At 49.3% G+C, this 21,243-nt stretch overlaps 1 protein-coding gene across 1 annotated transcript; it reads right to left on the reverse strand.

Annotated features, from left to right (window-relative positions):
• Positions 1 to 3,914: 3,914 nt before the first annotated feature.
• On the reverse strand, positions 3,915 to 18,774 carry RASSF7 (Ras association domain family member 7). The gene is made up of 5 exons (XM_024205341.3): positions 18,750 to 18,774; positions 17,380 to 18,275; positions 12,121 to 12,289; positions 9,462 to 9,569; positions 3,915 to 6,413 (listed from the first exon to the last, which is right to left on the reverse strand). The coding sequence occupies exons 1-5, from the start codon at positions 18,772 to 18,774 to the stop codon at positions 6,382 to 6,384; spliced, it is 1,230 nt and encodes a 409-aa protein (XP_024061109.2). The 3' UTR covers positions 3,915 to 6,381.
• Positions 18,775 to 21,243: the final 2,469 nt, after the last annotated feature.

Genomic DNA, 21,243 nt, shown 5'->3' on the forward strand with positions numbered 1-21,243 from the left:
GGAGGAGTTGCTCCAGCTGGTGCTAGCCCAGCACGCAGCTCTTCTACCACCTTGAGCCATTGGCACCTTGGTTAAACCCGTGCTGGAGGAGGTCAGACCAGTGATCACAATGGTCTCTGCTGGCCTCAAATTCTATCAGTCTATGAAAAGGGGTTTAAAAGGTCAGAGGAAAGACACCTACAGCAAGCAGCCAACCCTAACTCCTTGAACCCATTTACATACAGAAGGCAACGCAGGAAGCTACAATGTTTTGTTGTTACTAGAAAGCTTTTCTGCTGTTACTTCCAGAAATTGTCCCTGCTGAGCACGAGGCGAGGGGATCATTTCCAGTGAAACAGGATGTTTTCCAGGTGGCAGCAGCTTGCTCCCAACACAGCAGTGAAGAGGTCACAGCTCTTGAGGAAGGGAAACAAAACGTTCAAGTGACCCCAAACTAGGCAGGCAGCCCAAAAAATACATTATAAAAATATTTTTTTAAAATTTCCAGGAAAAACTGAGAAGTTACAGAAAGCAATGGCAAAAGTTTCCCCAATTTTTTTCTTCATTTTTTGACCTGCTCTAGAAGATAAATGACCTGTATTCATTTATCTGCTTGTGTCTATTTTGTAAAAGATGTGGTAAGATACCAAATATTTTTAAAATGCGCTTTTTTTTAAAAAAAAAAATCTCACAGTAATCAGTTCCAGACCATGTTAAAGGTGGTGATGAGACTTCACCCTAAAACTCTGAAAACATAAGGATTTTTTTTTGGGGGGGGGAAGGGGAGAGAGGTATGGGGGGCTTAAAGATGGAATTTAAAAGTTTTTCTAGCAGCACCATGTCTGCAATCATGTCTACAAAGAGGTTTCCCAGTCACTATAACAAACTCCATCCACCTCTAGAGTCAAGACCAGAACTGATTCCAGAACTCCTATACCCATCCCCCTCCTCCACATTCTCTCACTGAAGTGTAGCACAAAACTCCCATCGAAATCACCTAGCCATGATTAAGCCCAAAGCTCTCACCAGAAGTTAACAACATTGCTTAATTACAAATTTATTTATTTTACATAGCCACTGGGTGGGAGTTGTTGGAGAGATGCAGTTCAAAGGAATGTTTGAGGAGGTTAAATAACATGCAGGTGTCGAACTAAAGGAAGGAAAACATTACACTTAAGTCAACATTTCAAATCAGTTACGTTTTTTTAAATAGCCTGCAACTCAAACAGGTTTGACTCTTCTTCAAACTTAGGGGAAATGTTCTTTCTCCTCTGCCTCCAGATAAAAGTTCCAGGGCAAACAGATTTTCTGAACCAGAGATTAAAAGTGCTAAAATAGGGCTTTATAATAGAAGTCTGTCTCTTCCTCTGCTTTTCTCCCTGCTGCTGCTTAAACTGGGATTTAATAGCAGATGGGAACCTAACTAGGTTTGGTTCCCTGGAAAAATCCAGACTTTTGACCTGCAGGTACCCATTTCAGTAGCCCATTACATAGCAGTCAGTAATATAGTAAGCAATCAAGGTGTCTGCTGTGTTTTCTTTTGCTACACACATGACAATGTTTATTCTTCTAGTATATTGTTGTCTGCAATTACTCATGGTTACTGCAAATTTACTCTTCAGTTCCTTTAAAGTATAAACAAACCTATTTCTCTCCTACCTTGTGAACCAGGATGGCAGATGCATCTAACTGAGGCGCTCAAGCTTCAAACAAGCAGGATCTGATGGCAGGGCATCTGCAGTGAAAAGATCCTTTATTACAGACCTCACACTCCGCCTTGGCCTGAGAGCGCCCAGATCTGCTGACTGTTAATTCTTGCCGCAAGGCTTTTGTTCTCAGGCTTTCTGGATGGAGGATGAGCAGGCTCAGATCAGATATTAGTGGTGGGTCATTTTGTGGATATTTAATGTGTGCACGTGTTTGAGTGTGAGATTTTTTTAAAGAATCAAACCCAGGGAAGCCAATTAAATGTTTCCACTTTGCTTGATCACATTATGCCTAACCCACCCTGCATTTATCATCTAATACAGTGCTCTTCACTTCCTAAAGTGTTGTGCAATATTAAAAAGCTGCCATGTTTCATCCCAGAGATGGCTGCTTTTTCAGTGACGATTATCTTCGTCTGTTGTTTGTAAAGCACTTTAGGGTTTTAAAAAAAAGGCATCAAATGATTTTTACCCTCATGATATAAAATACGTAAAGCTCTAATTCACTGCACATGTGAATGGCAAGAGGAGGATTATATGGAGAAATGCTTTCTTACCATGAAGATACCACTCCAATGTATATACACGGTCTTGAGGTTACAATTCTGGGCCTTAGCACCTCCAGTCACATGGGGATTTGTCCCTTCATGGGTTCAGAGCAGGGGAAGATAAAGAACTCCCTGCCACTCTCAACATTTCTTCCTTCTACACAAGGCCTTACCTGCTGCCCTGGTCAGCTCCATTATATTACATGCTCAGTGAGTCTGCCAGCTGCCTCACTAGGAGGTCGGATGCATTGAGGCTGATGGGAAGTGTTAAGAGAGAACCACTGGGGTTGTGGAGGGGGAAGAACGCAGCATTCCTCCAGGTTAGGGTAATCTCACTGGAGATGCAGAACACACCTGAAACCAGAGACTAAAGGCCAGGGCAGGTCTGTAGCTCAGCTTCCCTCAACAGCTGACAATTAGGGGGCTAGGTGCATGGAAAGGCCAGAGTTTCAGATGAGTAGAGCCCCATAATAGAATTAAATAATGTAAATCAAACGGGGGGGTTGGTATACAGAGTAGCTGGTATTCTCCAGCTCAACGGGAGGAACAGTAGGGTCCTACTGGAGTACATGTGCATTAATATCAAATACAGCTACCCTAAACCCTCCTATGCCCCAATTCCTGCCAGCCAGCCATTGGGTGTTCAGGAGTTAGAGAAATGTTATAGTGGGTGTGTATTTATTCATACACAGAAGGTTAAAGGATTGGACTGGGACTTAAGACATCTGAATTCAGTTCCCAGCTGTGCCACACTCTGGGACCTTGGGCAAGTCACTTAGTCTCTGAGCCTCAGTTCCCCATCTGTAAAATGGGGGTATTCTTCCTGCCGTGTTTGTTTTGGGTGGGATTTTCAGAAGCTCCTGAATTAGAAGCACAAGCCCCATTGGAAGTCAGTGGGATTTATGCTCCTGCCTCTGAAGTGCTTTTGAAAATCCCTCCCTTAGAATGTAAACTGTTCAGGGGAGGGCTGGTCTCCCACTAAGGGTATGTCCAACACCTAGCAATGTGGGACCTAGCTCTTGGTTGCAGATGCTAGGAACTCGTAACAGAGGTAGGTAGGGTGTGTGTGTGTGTGTGTGGGTGGGTGGGTGGGTGGGAGTGTTTCAGAATTCTCCAGTATGCTTCTTCTGCAGGGAAGATGGAAAGCAAGTGGGATAATTTTGTGAAGGGGGATAGGCTTCTTCTTCAGAAACTTCTGAAGGAAACATACATTTGGGGGAAGAGCAAGAGAGGCCTCCACTAAGTGTTTGAAGTCTCACACACACACACACACACACACACACACACACACACACACACTATGGAAATCACTTGACACAAATCCTTTCTGTATGTTTATTTAAACCAGACAATGTTTGAGAACACAGGATACATTCATACATAGAAAGTGTTTTTACAAAGAACACAGCATCCAAGTCACATTTTTGTATACAGTATATAGGACATTTGTAAAACAAAAATCAGGACTTTGGGGCCCTCTAGGTATCATCCAGTCCCATTCCCTAGACTTGCCCGTTTCCAATTCACAATTAAAATATGGAAAAACATGTTGGGACAGAGGTTTTGTTTTTTTTTTAAAGTAATTTTTTTACTGGCCATCAAGTAAAAACATTCAGCATGAAATGTTAGACAGCATGTCCATCATTCCCCATATATCACAGCCCAATAACGTGCACTTGTTAAAGGCTGATGGAGGTTTTGATAACACTTTAAAAAAAATAGGATTATGGTGAGAAAAGCAACTTCCAAGATGCACTCACCTGTTCCCAGTCTCTTGCAGTTCAAGCCTGTTTTGTTTACACAAACGTCAAGTTTTTGCCTGTCAACCCTATCCAATTTGTACATTGAGTAAGATTTGAGAACGCTAGGGAGAACGCAGCTTGATTTTTAGAATTGGGTGAAACACTCAACGAATATTAATCCCAATGTCCTGTTTACAGTTTCTTTTCTGACCGTCCCTGCTCCCCCTCCCCCCACATTGGAGAGTTTCAAGTTGAATGGTATCCATTCACACCTAGTAAAACGGGTCAGAAATCTGCAAGAAAAGCTAAGCAGTTACTCAGCCCTGGAAAGCAGAGGTTTCTAAAAACTGATGAATGAGCATTACAGAATGTTTGGAGTCAACTCCTCTCTCTGCTCCTGAAAAAGTCTCAGACCAGCAACACAGCCTGTTGCTCACCCTGAGAGGAGAAACAGAACACAATGGTCATCTTTGGTTTGGGACGCATCTAGATCAGAAATGTTACTAATGCAGCATTCATTAGAATGTATTTATTTATTTAAAAGGAGGAAGGAATATTTGGGTTCTATCCTTTGGAATCTTAAAGAGAACTCACAATGAAAGACCAGGCAGCAAGCTTCTAGGGGTAGGAACTGTGTCATCTTACACCTGGTGCAGCACCTACCACAACAGGACCGTGATCTCAATTGGGGCCTATAGGTGCTACCATAATAAGCGCAGAATAGCAGCAAGAGGCTGTTTCCATTCTACTCCTCCCCTTTTAGCTCATGTATATTGTATGACATGAACAGCAGCCTGGTTCTGAACCAGAGCGTTTTCAAGGAGGAGCATTCGGATTCTCCGCTGTGTATTTTAGGCCAATTAGGGCAGTGACAGCCACAGCAGAAAACCAGTGGGTTGCTCAGGTTACAGTAAGCCACCATCCGAATAAACTTGTTTGCCAGCGTAAGCAGTGAGCAGGCACAAGAGAGCTGTCTTGACAAACGAGAGCAGCAAATACCCAACGAATGAACCACTTTTTTCAGTACTTCCATTAGGAAAAGGGTGAATGGCTGGAAATACTGGTTAATGGCAATAATACATATGGCATTTAAGTATTAGGGGACAACGGCCAAGACACTCCCCACAGAGCAAGTGTTCAACTTTCCTTTCCCCTGACCCACAGATCTCTCCAATCCTGGCTCAGTTCGATGTACATCTGGGCTTCTGCAATATGGAACCAGGTGTAGACAGAGCTTTTGCAGAGTTACAGGGCACGGTAGGTAGACATGCAACCTATTGAACTGGCCTTAAGACAGAGAGGCAGACACCTCTGGAGGAGTTATATGGGTGGAGGTTGAAGGACAATGAATCCCAGGTCAGGGTGAAGCTACCTGTAGCAAAGACAGCCCTACTGGAAGCTTCATGCATATGCCAGTTTACCGTTCAATCATCAACATTTTTACCTCCATTTTTTCAATGACCTGAATGTGTTTTAGAAAGCAGGAGGGGTCCAGTATGTAAATACAAATATCAAGACTCACAGGGTGAGAGCTGCGGTTCATTAGGAACTAGATGTCACTCCAGCTATTCCATCTCAAGTCCTCTCTACTTTGCAAATGACGCTTTTGAAAGATGATGCACTTGGCACAAGACATCACCAGCAGCCCCTCAATCCCATTATACCACATCTGGAAGGTCTTTGCTAATTCTGTTCAGCATCAGGCAGATGCTCCTAGTCATGATGCTGCCTGGTCCAAAGAGCAACAGGTTGTACAAGTTCTTCCCCAGATTGTACAAACCTGGCTTCCGCAGGACTACGAACAGAGTTCCCCATCTCCCAGGCAGCTGGATAGTTTGTTATGTTTCCCGATAAACATCCATTTTCCTCACATGTTGAGTATTAACACGAGGGACCACAGGAGAGTCACAGTGCGTTATATGGGACACAATCCTGGCTTCCATGGCTCCTTCATTGTACAGCAGTAGCACATAGTATCCCCTGGGAAGTGAACATCAGAGCATGGCACAGAAGACCCACTATGTGCTTAGCGTTTGTTTAGCCCAGACAAGTCTTGTACCCCTCATCAAAGGCAATCCTTTGCTTTATCGACAAGGGTCTTTCGTCGTTTGATGCATCTTATGAGGGCTACATGGATTCCCAGAAATATTAGCATCTTCATTTTTTTTAAAATAGATAAAGCATTTAAAAAACACACAACAGGTCTTTTTCATCCAAATGGGGTGGAATTGTTTTTGTTGTTGTGTTGTTATTTAAAACACATCAGTCTGTAAAAACACTTCGTATGGCCATCAACATCCATTCATGATACAAAGGAGTAAAAAATATATATATATATGGAACATGGTTTTACTTATATACAGTTAAACTTGCAAGGCAAATCCCTCCTCCAGTGGCTGGGCCTTTCTACCTCCAGATGCTCTGCCTTGTTGATACGACTGCAAGACATACAAAAATAAACTAAGTGACCCCATCTTGGTGGGTTAGTGTTTTTAATAAGAAAAGGAAAAAAGGAAGATGTATGCTGCAACCATGCATTTGCAATATAAAAGGATATCCTTCAATCTAAAGGGAGTGGAGATGAACCTACAGACACCACGATGATTCCCTCTAGTGAAATGAGCAGATCCAATATTTCAGGTCTGGTGTTTATACTCTTAAAATGCTACAAGGGAGAATTACAGGTGGATCTTTGCTGTACTACGTGGAGAAATGCTCGTGTTATGCAGCATCCATCCGTAAGTACTCAAGACAGCGTATGCTGCTGTGTGTTCTGATATTGACCCAATGTTATGGTCACCGTCTCTTAGGATATTAAAAAGAGCAAATGTTTAGCAGAGAGGGGAAAGGGCCAAAGAAAAGATCAGCACAATTCACTTGCTTTTGCTAAAGAGAACAGGCACCAAGAAGGAGGATGCAGGTTAAATTAGCATAATTAACTGGACAGTTCCCAAGCTGGTTCTGGGGGAGGGGCAGAGATGCCAAGGCCTGGTATAGAAAAGCACTGTTATGAAGATCTGTGCAAAGTCATTCTTCCCCACTCACTCCAGTGCCATAGGCTGGGTGGGAAGGGTTTGGCATGCCCTGTGCAGCTCTTTGAAGGTGCTCCAGTGTTTCCTGGAATTAACCAGGTAGGGCTAGATGCCAAGTTCCAAAGGGGGTTGCTGAGAAGAGCATGAAGCTCTCCCCCCCTCTCAAAGGCACACATTTCTGCCTCCCAATAACTAGCTGGGCAATGCCTCGCCCCCCACCCCTCCACCACTCCAGCATGAACGAGGAAGAAACACAATCCAGTGACAGTTCAGGCAACAGACACATCCCTATAGGGTTTGATCCAAAGCCCACTGAAGTCAATACAAAGCCTCCTGTTGACTTAGATGGGCTTTGGTCCAGGACCTAAATCCTCTCCTTTGCAGGCCCCCATTCCCCTCCACCAGGACCAGCAAGAGCAGCAGAAGGATGAAAAATCACAATCAGTTGTGAAGAAAGGAGAGCGACTCGGAAGCGACCGCTTGATCTGCAAAGGAAGGTGCTTTATGTGCAATGGATGGCACGGGGTGGCGGTACGCCTACCCCCTTGGCTAAGTGCCCTGAAAAGGTCTCAAATGGATAGGTGGAGTTTGTAGCAGTCCTTGCACCTGGGAGAGGGGACTGCGCATTATGGGGAGGTGGGGGCAGCTGTGGCTCTTTCCCTGTTGGTCCGGGTAGGATGCTGCAGTCTCAGCCACCGGCTTCCAGCATCCTTCAAGATAAAGGATTTAATGTCTCTGATAAAAAATCCCCATTTGGCTCCTTCCCCCTCCAGGGTAAGACCCCATCTCCCCACCCCCTCCCCATTTAATTCCCTAACCACCAATTTATTTACAGTTTTTAAAAAGCTCATTGTGAAAATCAGAACTAAAATGTTAAAATGGCAGCAAGGCTCTGCAGTAAAATATAGTCTGCGTATCCCCATGCGGAAGGATTGGGGGGTCTCTGCATTTCTCAGGGGGATCTGAATTGCAACTAATGGACGGGGTGGGTCAACTGTGTCGTCACACTACAGTGCGGTCTGCCACATCTAAACAAACAGCCGAATGCGTGGCTGCATCCAGGGAAGGAGCAGGGCACAACCAGAAAGGCTTCTTCCCCTTCCTCTAACAAGTCAAACCATTGACCCGGGGCAAAGTAAGTAGTTGACATCCTCAGCAGCCTCCCACTGCAAGGGTGTTGGTATTTCTAACCAGCGCAAGGAGGTCTGCATGCCAGAGGTGCAATAATGATTGCACATGGGAATTCCCATCTTGCTCCACAGCTTTCTAGCTTCTGATCCATCTCACTGGCTCCCCCGTTCGTATGTGTAGGAGGGCAGAGAACATGCTTGCTGGTGCAGCAAACACGCAGACGGGCACCCAGCATCTTGGCTAGGAGCAAGTAGGTGTCGCGGTTGAGTTTTAAAGTGTGGAGTCTCTGACAGGCCTAAAGGTTTGGGGTCCTTTGGCTCTTTTGCATATGGCTGCCGAGGTTTGTTCATGCTAAACTGGAGGAGGCTGTGGGGATGGGGGAAAAGTGCAGGCACACTCTCCGGGGGGACACCAGGCCAACTGACCCGGCACAGCAATAACTTGATTCTCTGCAGAGAATCATAAAAAACCAAGAGAGACTCTCCAGGTGGGAGCTGTAACTGCTCTACGTTGGGCTCTCCCACGGTGCCATTTCGCTAACACCGACGGGACGTCTCCTGCAACTACCAGCATCGGGGCAGGGGATTCGAGAGTCCTTTTGGCAGTGCAATGCATCATGGGAGTCGGGGCACAGGCAAATGCGTTGCTGCGTGTACAGAGCAACGCCTGTCCCTTGCTGGTGAGGAAGCTCCTAGTACTCAGCACGCGGCATCCCAACCCAATGAGTTTTTAACAGGCTTGAACTAGCAGAGATGACTCTTTAAACTGAACAGCAAAGACACTGGCTTTGGGAGCGAAGTCAACTGCAGAGCTTGCTCTGGCAGCGAGCTTCTCCCTAGTGGTGGGACACAGAGAAGGGGATGGTGCCAGGTCTAAGTGTCACGGTCACGTTGGCACCTATTCATAGCGCAGACATCACACAGCAGGATGCTTTTAATGCATTATTGCACTACATGGCACCATGGCCCCACAGCCCAACATTTCAAGTAATACGGCTGCCAGACCCCATCCCATCCCTCACGCTCTGGTTGCCACTTGCTAACTATTATTTAAGGGCCCTAATGCACAAGGATTTACGGTAGGCACTGCAGGACAGCCAAGCCTTTGCTGTTTTAGAGCAGCTATTCGTTTTGCAATCAAATACCAGAGAAAGGAGGAGAGAGCAGGAGAGAAACACCGAGCGGTCTGAGAGTTGGGTCACAGCCTCCTCCGCGCAGGCGATAGCTGCCACCGTTGCAAGGAGACTAGACCTTTCGCAGGGCTGCTTGGCAAGATTGGGCATTAGGAGCACAACAGGGCTTAGGCCAGTTCAAACATACACACCCTCGGGGTTCAGGCTGGACACCAGTGGGTTCTGAAGGTTCCGTGGATGGCCGAGGAACTGCTTGGCGCTTGGTCGAGGAGGAGAGTCTGTGCTGGGATGGAGAAGGCCTAGGGAGGAGAAAGAAGTTCACGGTTCAGTGTCAAGCTGGATTTGCTTTGCTAGCACCCTTGGAACGGATCAGTCCAGAGCTCCCCAGCAGGGACGTTCATGCAAAACGTGTCTGGGGGCTGTGCCTGGACTCTTCCCAGTAATAAAGGGGGATCAGAAGGGGCTTCCCCTCTTCTAGACTACTGTGGAGAAAAGCCTACCCTGACTCCAGTCTTGGGGGTCCTCTTTCTAAATCACTCATACATTTCATGTGGCTCAGAGAAGCCTTTAAGGCTACACTAAAGCAGTTTCTTTATGGCCCAGCAAGAAGTAGTGCTACTGGAAGAAGTCGCGAAACCTTTGTTCCGTGTCCCTCCGTCACAGTCATCAATTCAGATCCCTGTGAATAATCCCCGTCTCAAACACTTCTCTGTAGCCTTCCACACCCCAAGTGTTCTTTATAGCACTGTGCCCGCTGCACAGGTTAACGTCCTTCATACCATGGGAGCTCTCTCCTTTGTGCTGCAGTCAAGGCAGGTTTTCCAGTCTAGATCTGAATCATCAGTACACACAAATCTCATGTACGCCAGCATCCACAGTGACAGCGGCGAGCGAACACCTCCTCGGCTATGATTTGGCAAGTTACAGTGGAAGTTGCACGAATATCATACATGTCTTTACTCACAATGGACAGACGTTCTACCAGCTCTTCCTGAACTGAATAACATCTAATCCCCAGGGGACTGTGTTTCTCCCTTTGTTACAAACCACGTGTAATACTTTGAAAACTAGCTAGCATTAACGCTTCCTTCCCCATCAGCAAAAGAGCTTTTTACACCGTCGCACTCATGTCTCTGCACTCAGCCTCGGAATCAAGAGCTCTTCTGATGTTATCCTCCCGTGTAAAGAGGCTGAACTGCCTTTAAGGATGAACGCAGCCACAACTCAGCCAAGATCACTGAAGGAAAGGATTCCCCTCCCCACTTCCAAAGTTGCATGTGGCTATGTGAAGAACTTATCTTTGCCTTGCAGTCCCAGCTCAACCAGAACAGACACGCGTTCGGTCTCTGCGCATTAGAAGACACCAGTCTGGTCTCTGGAATCGCAGGATGTTGAAAACATACAGGGCCAGACTCTCACCTGGTGCAACAGGCACAACTCTACCACCGTCAGTGGAGCGCTACGGATTGACACCAGGGGAGAATCGGGCCCACAGTACATAAAGAGCCGTAACTAAACGGAAGCAGATTCCCAGCTAATCGTCACTGCTCTGTGTTTCTTTCCCCCTTCTGCCACCTACCATGGTATTTGGAATTATGGGTAGGTTCAGTTTCTCAGCCACCTGCTTCTCCACCACACACGTACATTTAGTGATGTCACACTCAGCCGTCCAGAGGCTGGTAAGCAGAGTGGCCAATTCAGACATTTGGGTTCCTGACCCAGAGCAAAGCTGCCAATGGCAACAGAGCAGTGTGAGGCCAGGGCCTCTCCCCACTTCAGCTCTTCCTTGCCTCCTGGCTGGGCAGAAACAGCCTCTGCAGTACCACAGCGAGGAGAGGGCTCAAGCGTACCGCACGCCTCTCCAGGGCTGGCCACTTCTGCCCAAAGGGGGTGGGAAGCCCTGGGACAATCACCTCAGGAGATGGGAACACCCTCCTCCCCAGACCCATGGGAAGGTGGAACAGTCTCCTCTAGTCTCTGCTTCTAGAAGCCAGGAATTGGGTCTCTCTCACTCACCCTACCCATCACACACACAATGGTGGGTGCAGTGCGGGAGGCCCAGCAGCGGTCCTATCACCCTCATTTGCTGACAACTCCCACCGAGACACTACTGACAACATTTTCAATGCCAGTACTTACAGCCAGGCTCCTACAGCCATACTTAGGCCCCTAAGTAGAAGCAACCTGTCTTTCAGGGGGCAGTATAACCCCAGCTCCCACCGAAGCCACTTCTGTTTTAATGCACCACGGTTTGAAAGCCTTGGCCTATGGACTGTCCCACAATCGCTCCCTCTAGGAAAGGAGTAGAAGGGGCGGGTACACTGGTAGGAAGCCAACCCCCCAAATCCAGCGTCTAACACCGCCCAAGGTAGTGAGTTACAGCAGCACAGATCTGTCAGATCAGACCAGACCTCTGGTCCTCTAGCCCTGATATCCTGCCGCTAGCAGAGCCTTATGCCCTCTGCTCTAAAGGAAGATGAAAAACCCCCACAATGCACTTAGCCACCGTGAGGACAATCTGTTCCCAGCCCACATGGCGGATGGGCTGACACTGAAGCAGGAGCCCTGGTGACACTAATCTCAATGCGTGTAACTACAGAAGTATTTTGGTCGAGTCCATCCAGCTTCGATATTTGAACTACGTCCAAGCGGTGAAGGAACCAGACAGGAGGCAGTGGCGGGTAACAGAAGAAAGCTATAGATACCTTGACAAGGAAATCTCAGGGAAATGACAAGAGTTAGAATGGAATTAGGAGGTTTTAAAAGCAGCATTTCAGCCCAGCATAGTGGCAGGTCTTAAAGCAAGCGCCCCGCTCATTAAATAAACGAGTCTCCAAACTGCGTTCTGACCTCCGTTTCTCTGGCAGGCTGGCAGTTCGTGGTTAGTTTGATCCAGCTGGGGTTCATCCTCAGGTCTGGACTGCAAAACAGTCACTGTGGCTCCCGTCTGCTGAATAAACTGCTGCAAATTACATTGCCTCAGCTCCTTATTTAACTCCTCCAGCTCTTGATTCTGGGCCTGCAAAATACAGGGTGAACAGGATAAGCTCCACAGCTGTGCCTCATCTGCCGAGCAGAAAGGGTATCAATACAATGGGACCTCCAGAGACGAAGCTGCCAGCAAGGCTCCTGATCCCCCTCCCCTTGCTCACCCTTCATCCTACTACCTCCTCCGAGTCCCTAAATCAAGAGACAGCAGGGCCACCAAGCGGGCAAATAACATCAATCCTCTCAATACCAAACACACACCAGCTTGTGCACAGACGTGGTGACCACTCAGCACTTCACACCCCCTCTTTTGGGCTACACTAGCATGATGCTTCCAAAGCCAACAACAGAACCTGCCATCCTCCACCTATGAGGTCAGACCTGACTATGACACACAGAACCAGCATGGCCCGAGGTGATTAAGCCCCTTGTAGGCCAGTTCTCGGAAGGCCGCATTGCTGACTTTGCCTGCTGTTCGTTTTTAAATGTAAATGAAAACTCAGACAGGGCACCCAGGCCAGAGAAAACCAGCGAGTGCTACAGGGACCAACACACCAACCTGACACTTCTCCTATGGGGGCTCTTATCCAGCCGTGAGAAAAGAGAGTCTATTCTGAGTCACCTGATCTGACTCACTGGAATGGGCCTTCTGCTACTTCCTCTACCTGGCAGGGCTTCTAAATTCCAGCAGCGTCCTTCCCACAAACTAATTTTAGCCTCTTGCCACAATACCCCACGACACTCAATCTCAACTAGGCACCCAGTCACACTCGCCCTCCTTTCTCTCGCATAGGGGAGAACCAGATAAAGACAGAGCTTGCTTCCCAGCCAGCCAAGCATAGGCAGGCAGGGTTCTTGCTCAAGGCTTCCTTGCAGGGTTCTGGTGGAGAAGCCTATCTGCAAAGAGATACAAACACACGCTTTGAATTCATTGGGTGCCGCATATTTGGAGCTCTGACTACACCCACCTCCACTTCCGCCTCCTCCTTCCAACTCATCTTTGCGAAACCAAGGAAGTATAGCAAGGCAGATGTCCTGGAGAGACCTCAAGTTTGGCTACACCATAGTATCCAGATTACACCTAGGTACTATTCCAGAGAAGACAACGGAGCAAAGCTGGACCAACAGAGACTGGATTTCAACCTCAGGGCAGAAGGGGCCACAGGAAACCAAGCTGGGTCCTGTCTACATTAGGGTTTGAAGAGCTTTGCTTACAAACCACGCTATGCATTACCAGAGCATAGTCTATAGTACTATCCTCATTAATACGTAGCTCTTATATAGCACTTTTCCTCAGTCAATCTCAAAGCGCTTTACAAAGGAGGTCGGTATCCTTGTGGCTATAGCTAGCAGTCTGTGCACCAAGAATAGGGAAACCATGCTACAGGATCTTCAGCACGGACTTGCAGCTGGCACAGCGTCAGCTGTAATGCGAACAAGGTTTCAAGAGGCATCGGAATGGAATACAGGTCATCTCGGGACAAGACTGGCGCATTCAAGCCTATTGACTCCATCTGCAGCCTGGGATTAGTATTTCCCTCTGTCCCTGCACCACGGCTGGTGAACAGACTGACAGCCTGAATCAGTCACTCCGCTTTCACGCAGCCTGGTGGGAGAACAGAGTCGCAGGCAAGTAGTCTTAGGGTTTCCTCTGAGATGAGGCAGCGCGGGGGGAAGGGGAAGGAGAATCTAACAGGATCCTCTCTCCGGTTACCCCACCTGCTGCTGGGCCCAAGTTAGAGAAACACCGGACTGCAAAACTGCTTTAGTCATGGATGGTCAGTCACACAATCACAATACTTTGTGACAATAATAATGTCGTTCAAAGTCAGTATTTAATCAGCGGGAATGCCAAGACAACATTCCCGTAGGAGGAGATGGACTGAGGCTATGTCTACACTAGGAGCACTTTACTGGTATCCCGCACTGGCAAAGTGCTCCGAAATGTGGATGCAGCTATACCAGCAAAGCTGCACTTCGCACTGGGATAATCAAACCAATCATAAAGCAGGAATTTTAAGAACGGTCAGTTCTCCATATGTCCACAGGAGGGCACCAGTGTCTACTAAACAGAAAAGGAAGAAAAACTAAAGCCATGTGCTTACTGCTTCTATTTAAGCAAACTATAAGCACAAATACAAAACAGGGTTTGCAGCTACCAGCTCGGAGCCACCCACGAACACGCAAGATGCTCCGATGGCTGCAAACGTAAGCGTCCCTAGCGAGGGGCAACTAATGCTGCTCTGTCCTGGGGGAGGCTGGGGAAGGAGAAGTGTTTATGTTAAATCAGGCAGGGGTTAGGTGAACACAAGAGAGTGGGAGGTGGGGGGGAACGTCACCTGTAACAGGCATCACACTAGAGCCTCCCTGCTTTCCTAGGGGGTTCAGGAGGGATGAGAGCCTTTTTACACCAACAGGAACAAAACTTCCTGGTAGGGTTTTTCCAAAGACATCACCCCCCCCCCCCCATCTCACCTATTTACTCAGACCCCAGAATCCACCCAGCCCAGCGCCCTTGTGCCATCAGCAAGCCAGAGGGGCTGCTGACTTGTTCCAAGCCAAGCATACGCCCAGCTCCCATGCTGCTCTCCTAGCCCAGCATCAGCATTCACACCCTGCTCCCTCCCTCCCCGTCGCATGGAATGGCTGCTGTCCCGCTCCCGGCTTTGGGCCAGAAGGAGTTTGTTAGGGCACTGCATTTCCAATGAGAAATGCAAGCTGGTTGCCATCCAGATCTCACACTGGAGGTAACATGGCCCAGACCACAGGAGTCCGGACTGAGACTCAGGAGGGCTGGGCTCTGCCACTGACCTTGGGTAAGTCACTTCCCCTCTCTGCGCCTGGTTCCTGTTCCACTTTTGTGTCTTTTCCATTGAGACGGTCATCTTAGAAGTGGGGATTGTCTCTCTCTCTCTGTGCACAGCGCCTAGTCCCCGCTCTGAGCTGGGGCCTCCAGGGGTGTCTACACTGCGGTAAGACTCCCAGGGCTGGCCCATGTCATCTGCCTTGGGCTTGCGGGGCTATAAAATTGCAGTGTAACTTTTGGGCTCAGGCTGGAGTCCACCCATCTACTCTGCAGCCAGGCGCATGCGTTTTATTGCAGTGTAGACATAGCTGAAGTGGTACCGTCCTATAGCTAACAACAACTTCCATCTCACTGGCAAATGTGTGGCGAGTGGCTGGGCAGGAGCGTGGGAAGTTCCAGATGGAGCCTCCTCTGGTTAGTGTGCATAGTTCCTCGTCAATTCCACCCCCAGCACCTTATGCCACAAGCAGAGCTCAAGAGCAGCACCAGTCAGAGGAGAGGTCCTGGGGAGGCTGGATGCCAGCAGCACCTGCTACCTTGGCTTATTCCTTCATAAAGCCAGAAGAGCAGAAGCCTTTACACCACTGGGTGGCTGTGAGGAGAGGCCGGGTGCATTGCTGTTAGTGAGGCAGTGCATTCGGCTTCTGTCTCTTTTCACAGGCAACAAAGACAAAATAGCGCAAGAGCTGGTCTACACGGGGGATCTCCCCTCGTCAGCAATTTAAATAGCACGAGGAAGCCAGATCAAGAGTTCGTCTACACTACAGCGCCACGGCCGTGCTGCTGTAGCACCGGACTGCAGATGCCTCGTACATCAGTGAAAGTGGTTTTTCCGTCAATGTAGGTAATTCAGGTGGTAGCTAGGTCAATGGAAGAATCCTTCCGTCAACCTCGCTGCATCTACAATGGGGGTTGTGGTCGACCTAAACATCACGCACCGTGCAACCATTTTCACAGCCTGGAGCAACACAGCTAGGTCGCCCTCATTTTTACTTGTAGACCAGGCCCTTTGTGCTAAGCGGCTCCCTACGGTTGTGCAAAACTGTCCACAAACACTAGGCCCAGGTGCACCCCCATGACAGCTGCCTGGGTAGCTTTCAGTCAGTCCCACTGGTTTTCCAGACACATGAGGGGAACGTTGCAAATTCTTGTACCTGCTATTTTAAAAGATGCTGGTGGGCAAGGCAATTCTCTGATCTCGGCTTTTCTGGATTTTCTCCCTCCCACCCCATAGTCCTTTAAGAAGATTACACAATGAGCTAATTAACCTGCAGCTCTAGCTCACTGTAGCAACTGCTGTCAATATGTGACTCAGGTGTAGTGAGTTTTCCTCTCTACTTATGCTGCTCACTTGGGGTGGGGGCAGGGAGAGCAGGCTGAAGAGAAGGAAAAAGGGCCCCTTGCTTTGCCCTGAGCTTCTTAAAATCTTCCTGGGTTTAAAGTTTTTAAGAGGAATGATGTTTCCCTCCCGTCTTCCCTGTTGCATTGCTACAGCTGTTGAAAAGGCTGCAGCACCCCAGGACCTGCTGCATAAGTGCTCCCTGGAGGCATGTCCTGGATACCACAGTGTGGGAGAGGACAAGTGCGTCCCTCAAGCACCAAGACGTGTGGTTGGAAAGCACCATAGAGTATTCCCTGCGCAGATCCCACTACCAGCCTGAGCAGGCACCATGAAGCCAATGCTGCTCCAAAGAGCCACACCCGATGAGCGCTCTCCAGCGTGGACATGTCCATGAGCGTTCCAGCCACATCAGGAGGAGCTGTGTTTCGTGAGAGTCAGTCCCTCTCCCCACACCCTGCACTATATGGTTTGCTAAGCACTGTCTATCCCAGGCGCTAACTCCTCGGGGCTGGAGCCCACAGGACGCTGAGCAGCAAAGCAGGGACCCACAGGAGTGGTACCACTGAACTCAATGGGATTATTCGGGCATGTAAGGGTTTTGATGGATCAGGGTGAGCGTGCTCAGTGCCTTGCAGGATCAAGCCCCAGTCCGTTAATTCTCCCAGCCATACTGCACTTCCAGTGGCTTTCTATCCACCCAAGTAGTATTGAACCCTAACTGTTGGGGTTATAACACGCCCAGACCACCCCCACTATCCGCCGATGGCAACCTGTCAAGAGCCACAAAGAGCTCTCTACTGATCTGAGTGGTCAGGAGGGTTCTGGGGTTTCAGGCCCGGTTCAGCAGCTGATCCCTGGGCAGCTCCCTTAACAGTCTTGTGTAGGCCCTGCTCGGGAGGAAGGCCAGAGCATGAGCTGAACATGGCTGCATTCCACTGCTGACCCCCAGGGGCACGCGTTACTGAGACTGTACCTGCAAATTCCTTTCGGCTTCTTCCAAGGCCTTCCCCACGCTCGCCAGGCTGCTCTCCAGCTGGGCGCTCTGCTTGGCCTTGGCTTCCAGATCCCTTTTCATTTTGGCAGCCATGTCCTCCAGATCTGCAGGAGCCTCTTTCGCCCGCCTGGCCCTCTCTGTGATCTCTAACTGGATCTCCTTCTCCAGGACCTCCGTCTTGGTGGTCAGCTCGTGGATTTTCTGAGTGTACTCCTCCATGGTGGCCCGCAGGCTCCTCACCTTCTCCTGCCGCTCCCTCTCGCACTCCTTCTCCAGGTGGAGCTCGCTCTGCCAGAACTCCTCTTCACCCAGCTCCATCTCATTCCGCCTGATCAGGTGCTCCAGATAAAGGATCTCGTCTTCCTGGCTGGAGCCCCTGTCCTGCTCCCAGTGCCTGAGGTCCGTTTCCAGGGAATCCCCGTGCACCTCCAAGGAGTGCAGCTGCTCCTGCTGGTGCAGCACAGTCTTAAACAGCTCCTCCTTGGATGGATGGCTGCGACTGGTGCTGTCCTTCGAGTCTACACTGTCCCTCTTGTGCAGTCTCAGCTTGCTCTTGGCGAGCCGATCGCTGGAGCCCATAGGGCCCAAGTTAAAGGTCATAGACTTTTTAGGTTCCCGGGACCTGGGCACCTCTGTGCTGACCGGCCTGGGTTTGATGGGAAGGCTGGCCCGGATGAATGTCCTCTCGGGAGCCTGGGGGGCACTGTCAGAGGAAGGGCGCTCGGCCAGGCTGGGGCCCGTCCGCTGCAATATGAACTGCACGTCGTTGGCATACTGTCCACACTTGGCCAGTGACTCCAGAGGGCATTCGTGCGGTAGAAGCTGCCTCTCCTTCTCCCGCAGCTTCTGGATGAGAATGTACCTTCCTGTCTGGCCTGAGAAGAGAACAGATGAGTCACTAGGAGCTCAAAGAGAAATGGGGAATATCACACTTGGCAACATTTCATCATGCTCAGCCGCTCCACTCCCCCTGCCTGTGCCCGAGATCCCATCTGCATTAGAAACATGTAGAGCCTCTGGCAGCACGTCCATCTCACAACCGTTACCTTAATGCAGCTCTTCCCCACCACACTCAAAGAGGAGACGACTTACCTGTGACTGGAGGTTCTTCGAGATGTGCGGCCCCTCCCTGTATTCCACTGATGCATGTGCACCATCCTCAGTGGATTACAATAGGGACCATCACTTGAAGAACCAGAAACCTGGCAGGGGAGTGACTTCTGCTTCCAGCAAAGACCACCAATGTCAGTGGCTGCAGCCAGGCAGCATGTGTTCTTCCCAATGCTGTGTCAATGCACCTCCATCCACACCTATGGCACCCCTGTCCTTTCTAGCCCTAGGTCACCTACCTGGCTTCACTCCAAGCAGGGGCATCAATCTCAACCCCCCCCCCCAACTTTTCATAGGCCTATGTACTCCACCCACCCACCACCGACTTTGCAGGCTATAATATAATCACATAACATTCTACATACTGACAACTTTGCCCCCCATTCCCCTGAATTCTTCTGAAATGACACCCCCTGATTCCAAGTCCTAGGCGTTGAAGACTCCCCACTGAATAGCAGTGTTTTCTGCACTAGGAAAATTAAGTCCTGTAATTACCCATTACACACTGCTGGGGCTCTGGGGCTCACACCACCAGTTTGTCTGCTTTCAGGATTAGACAACACAATGGTGACGATTCCCAAGCCCTAGCTCTAATACTATCTCCACCACTGCAGCCGCCAGTGGGGAATTACAAGTCTTAAAACGTTCCTAGTGTAGATGAGCCTAAAAGGCCACATTCATTTTCATGTGTGACCTCAGGCAGGATTAGAACCCGGGTCTGCAGAGAGCCAGTCTAACATCTTATCTCACTGTACCACTGCAGCCTCCACCTGCTAGGCCTGCTGGATGGAAAGGATATTTGTCATTAAAAGATCATGAGCCAGCAGGTTTTCTGGGAGCAGAAACATCATAACTCAGCTTCAAACACTTTCTGATGCTTCTGAGATGGAGTCAGGAGATTTCTAGCCCACAAGGTTTTGGTCCTGAGCATGTGGGTGCTTCTCTACTTGCACTTCCAATTAATGATGCCGCAGGTGGAGACCTGATTTGCAGCATCAGCTTGGAGGCATATGTAACCGTGGAGGGCAGGAGTACACGTTGATGGAAACTTCAGCTGCAATTTCAGTGAATTTCCAAATCACTAGATAGGATCGCCGCTCACCATTACCCGGGGGATATTCGAACAGTGCAATCAGCACTAACATGCACATCTCAAGTTCAGGGAAACTGCAAGCACAAGCTGGGTGACTCACATGGGGTGTCTCACGCTCCCATGCCATGGCCTGGCTTCTGCCTGCAGAAGAGCACATGGCCACTGACTATTGTTTGTGTCTGCTGAACATCAGGGGAAGCAGAACCTGGGGCTGTTCTGCATTGCTCAGCGTGCTGCCGGGAGGAACATATCTGCCCAGCCCTTGCCTGCCTGCTGTGTGGCTCACTCTCCAGTACAGTGTTATGGAGCTCACAAGCCAGCAGGGCTTCTCCCCTCCCTCACTGCAGGCTGGCACGGGAGGCAGGATGCTTGTGGTTAAGGTGCTGGCCTGGGACTTCGGAGATCCAAGTTCAGCTCCCACACTGTGGGAGCTAGGGGGGAGGGATAGCTCAGTGGTTTGAGCACTGAGGGGGCCATTTAGGGATCTGGGGCAAAAATCTGTCAGGGACGGTACTTGGTCCTGCTGTGAAGACAGGGGACTGGCCTCGATGAGTCATACCCAAGCTAGCTTTCATCTCAGTGAAGCAGCGAAGCCACGGCAGCACATGCTTCAGTGTGGGCTAGTCCTGCGAGTAAATACCCAGGGCTCCAGGAGGACTTGTATAGCCCAGGCTGAAGTGGGCGCTGCCTGCAGCTTCACTGCTCCAGGGCCTGAGCTAGTGAGATTAAAACGACCTCAGGAACACAAGCTGCAGTCACAGCGCATGACTGCGATACAGACCTACCCTAAAGACCTTCAGAGCCAGAAGCAAACTCAGGCCAGGTCTACACCACCGCGGTAAATTGATCTAAGCTACCCTACTTCAGTTACGTGAATACGTAGCTAGATCCACTTACCACAGCGTCTACACCGCGCAGTGTCGACGGGAGACACTCTCCCATCGACTTAGCATGTCTTCACCAGACCCGCTAAATTATCACTTGCAGCAGCGCCGAGTTATCTCCGTAGTGAAGACGTGCCTTCAGAGTGTGTGTGTGTGGAACTGGGCCTTTTCACAAGCCAGCTGAGGCTGGGGTTTCTCAGGCAGGGCTCAGTATTTATGGACAGAGGATGACTGGAGAAAAGCTGACATTGGCCCATGTTCTCTACTAGTGCAAAATGGGGCATCCACCGGCGCCAGAAGAAGTCGGTGCCTATGCATCCTAGCATGAGCTGCTTACATCCCAAGTGAGGCAGTGCTGAAAGACACAGCTATACCAATGCAATTAAACACACTTGTGATCCCACAGATGATCGTTTGCATCACGCTGTTTAGGTGGCAAAGATCTAAGAGAATTTTGCTGTGCCTTCCCTGTGGCAAAGATAGCCTCATGCTGCCCTGAGGTCTCCTGCTTCCTCAACCGGAGATTACTGTGCAGATGTGGACATGAATTTAATTATGAAGAGATTGGTGGGTTCTGAGCCAGGGGGAGGGGGTGGAAGCAGGACTATTTTAGTGATCTTAAATTTTTAAAAGGTTGAAAGTTAAAACCTGTTATCAAAGAAGAACTGGCCTGGGTCAAGCCTTTTGTGTTAGAAATGTAATAGAGTTCTAGAACTAATCCACCAGGAGACAGTGTTGGCTGCTGGTGACAACAGG

This window comes from Terrapene carolina, unplaced genomic scaffold (assembly GCF_002925995.2).
Source record: "Terrapene carolina triunguis isolate 2854851 unplaced genomic scaffold, T_m_triunguis-2.0 Scaffold250, whole genome shotgun sequence".
Lineage (NCBI taxonomy): Eukaryota > Metazoa > Chordata > Testudines > Emydidae > Terrapene > Terrapene triunguis.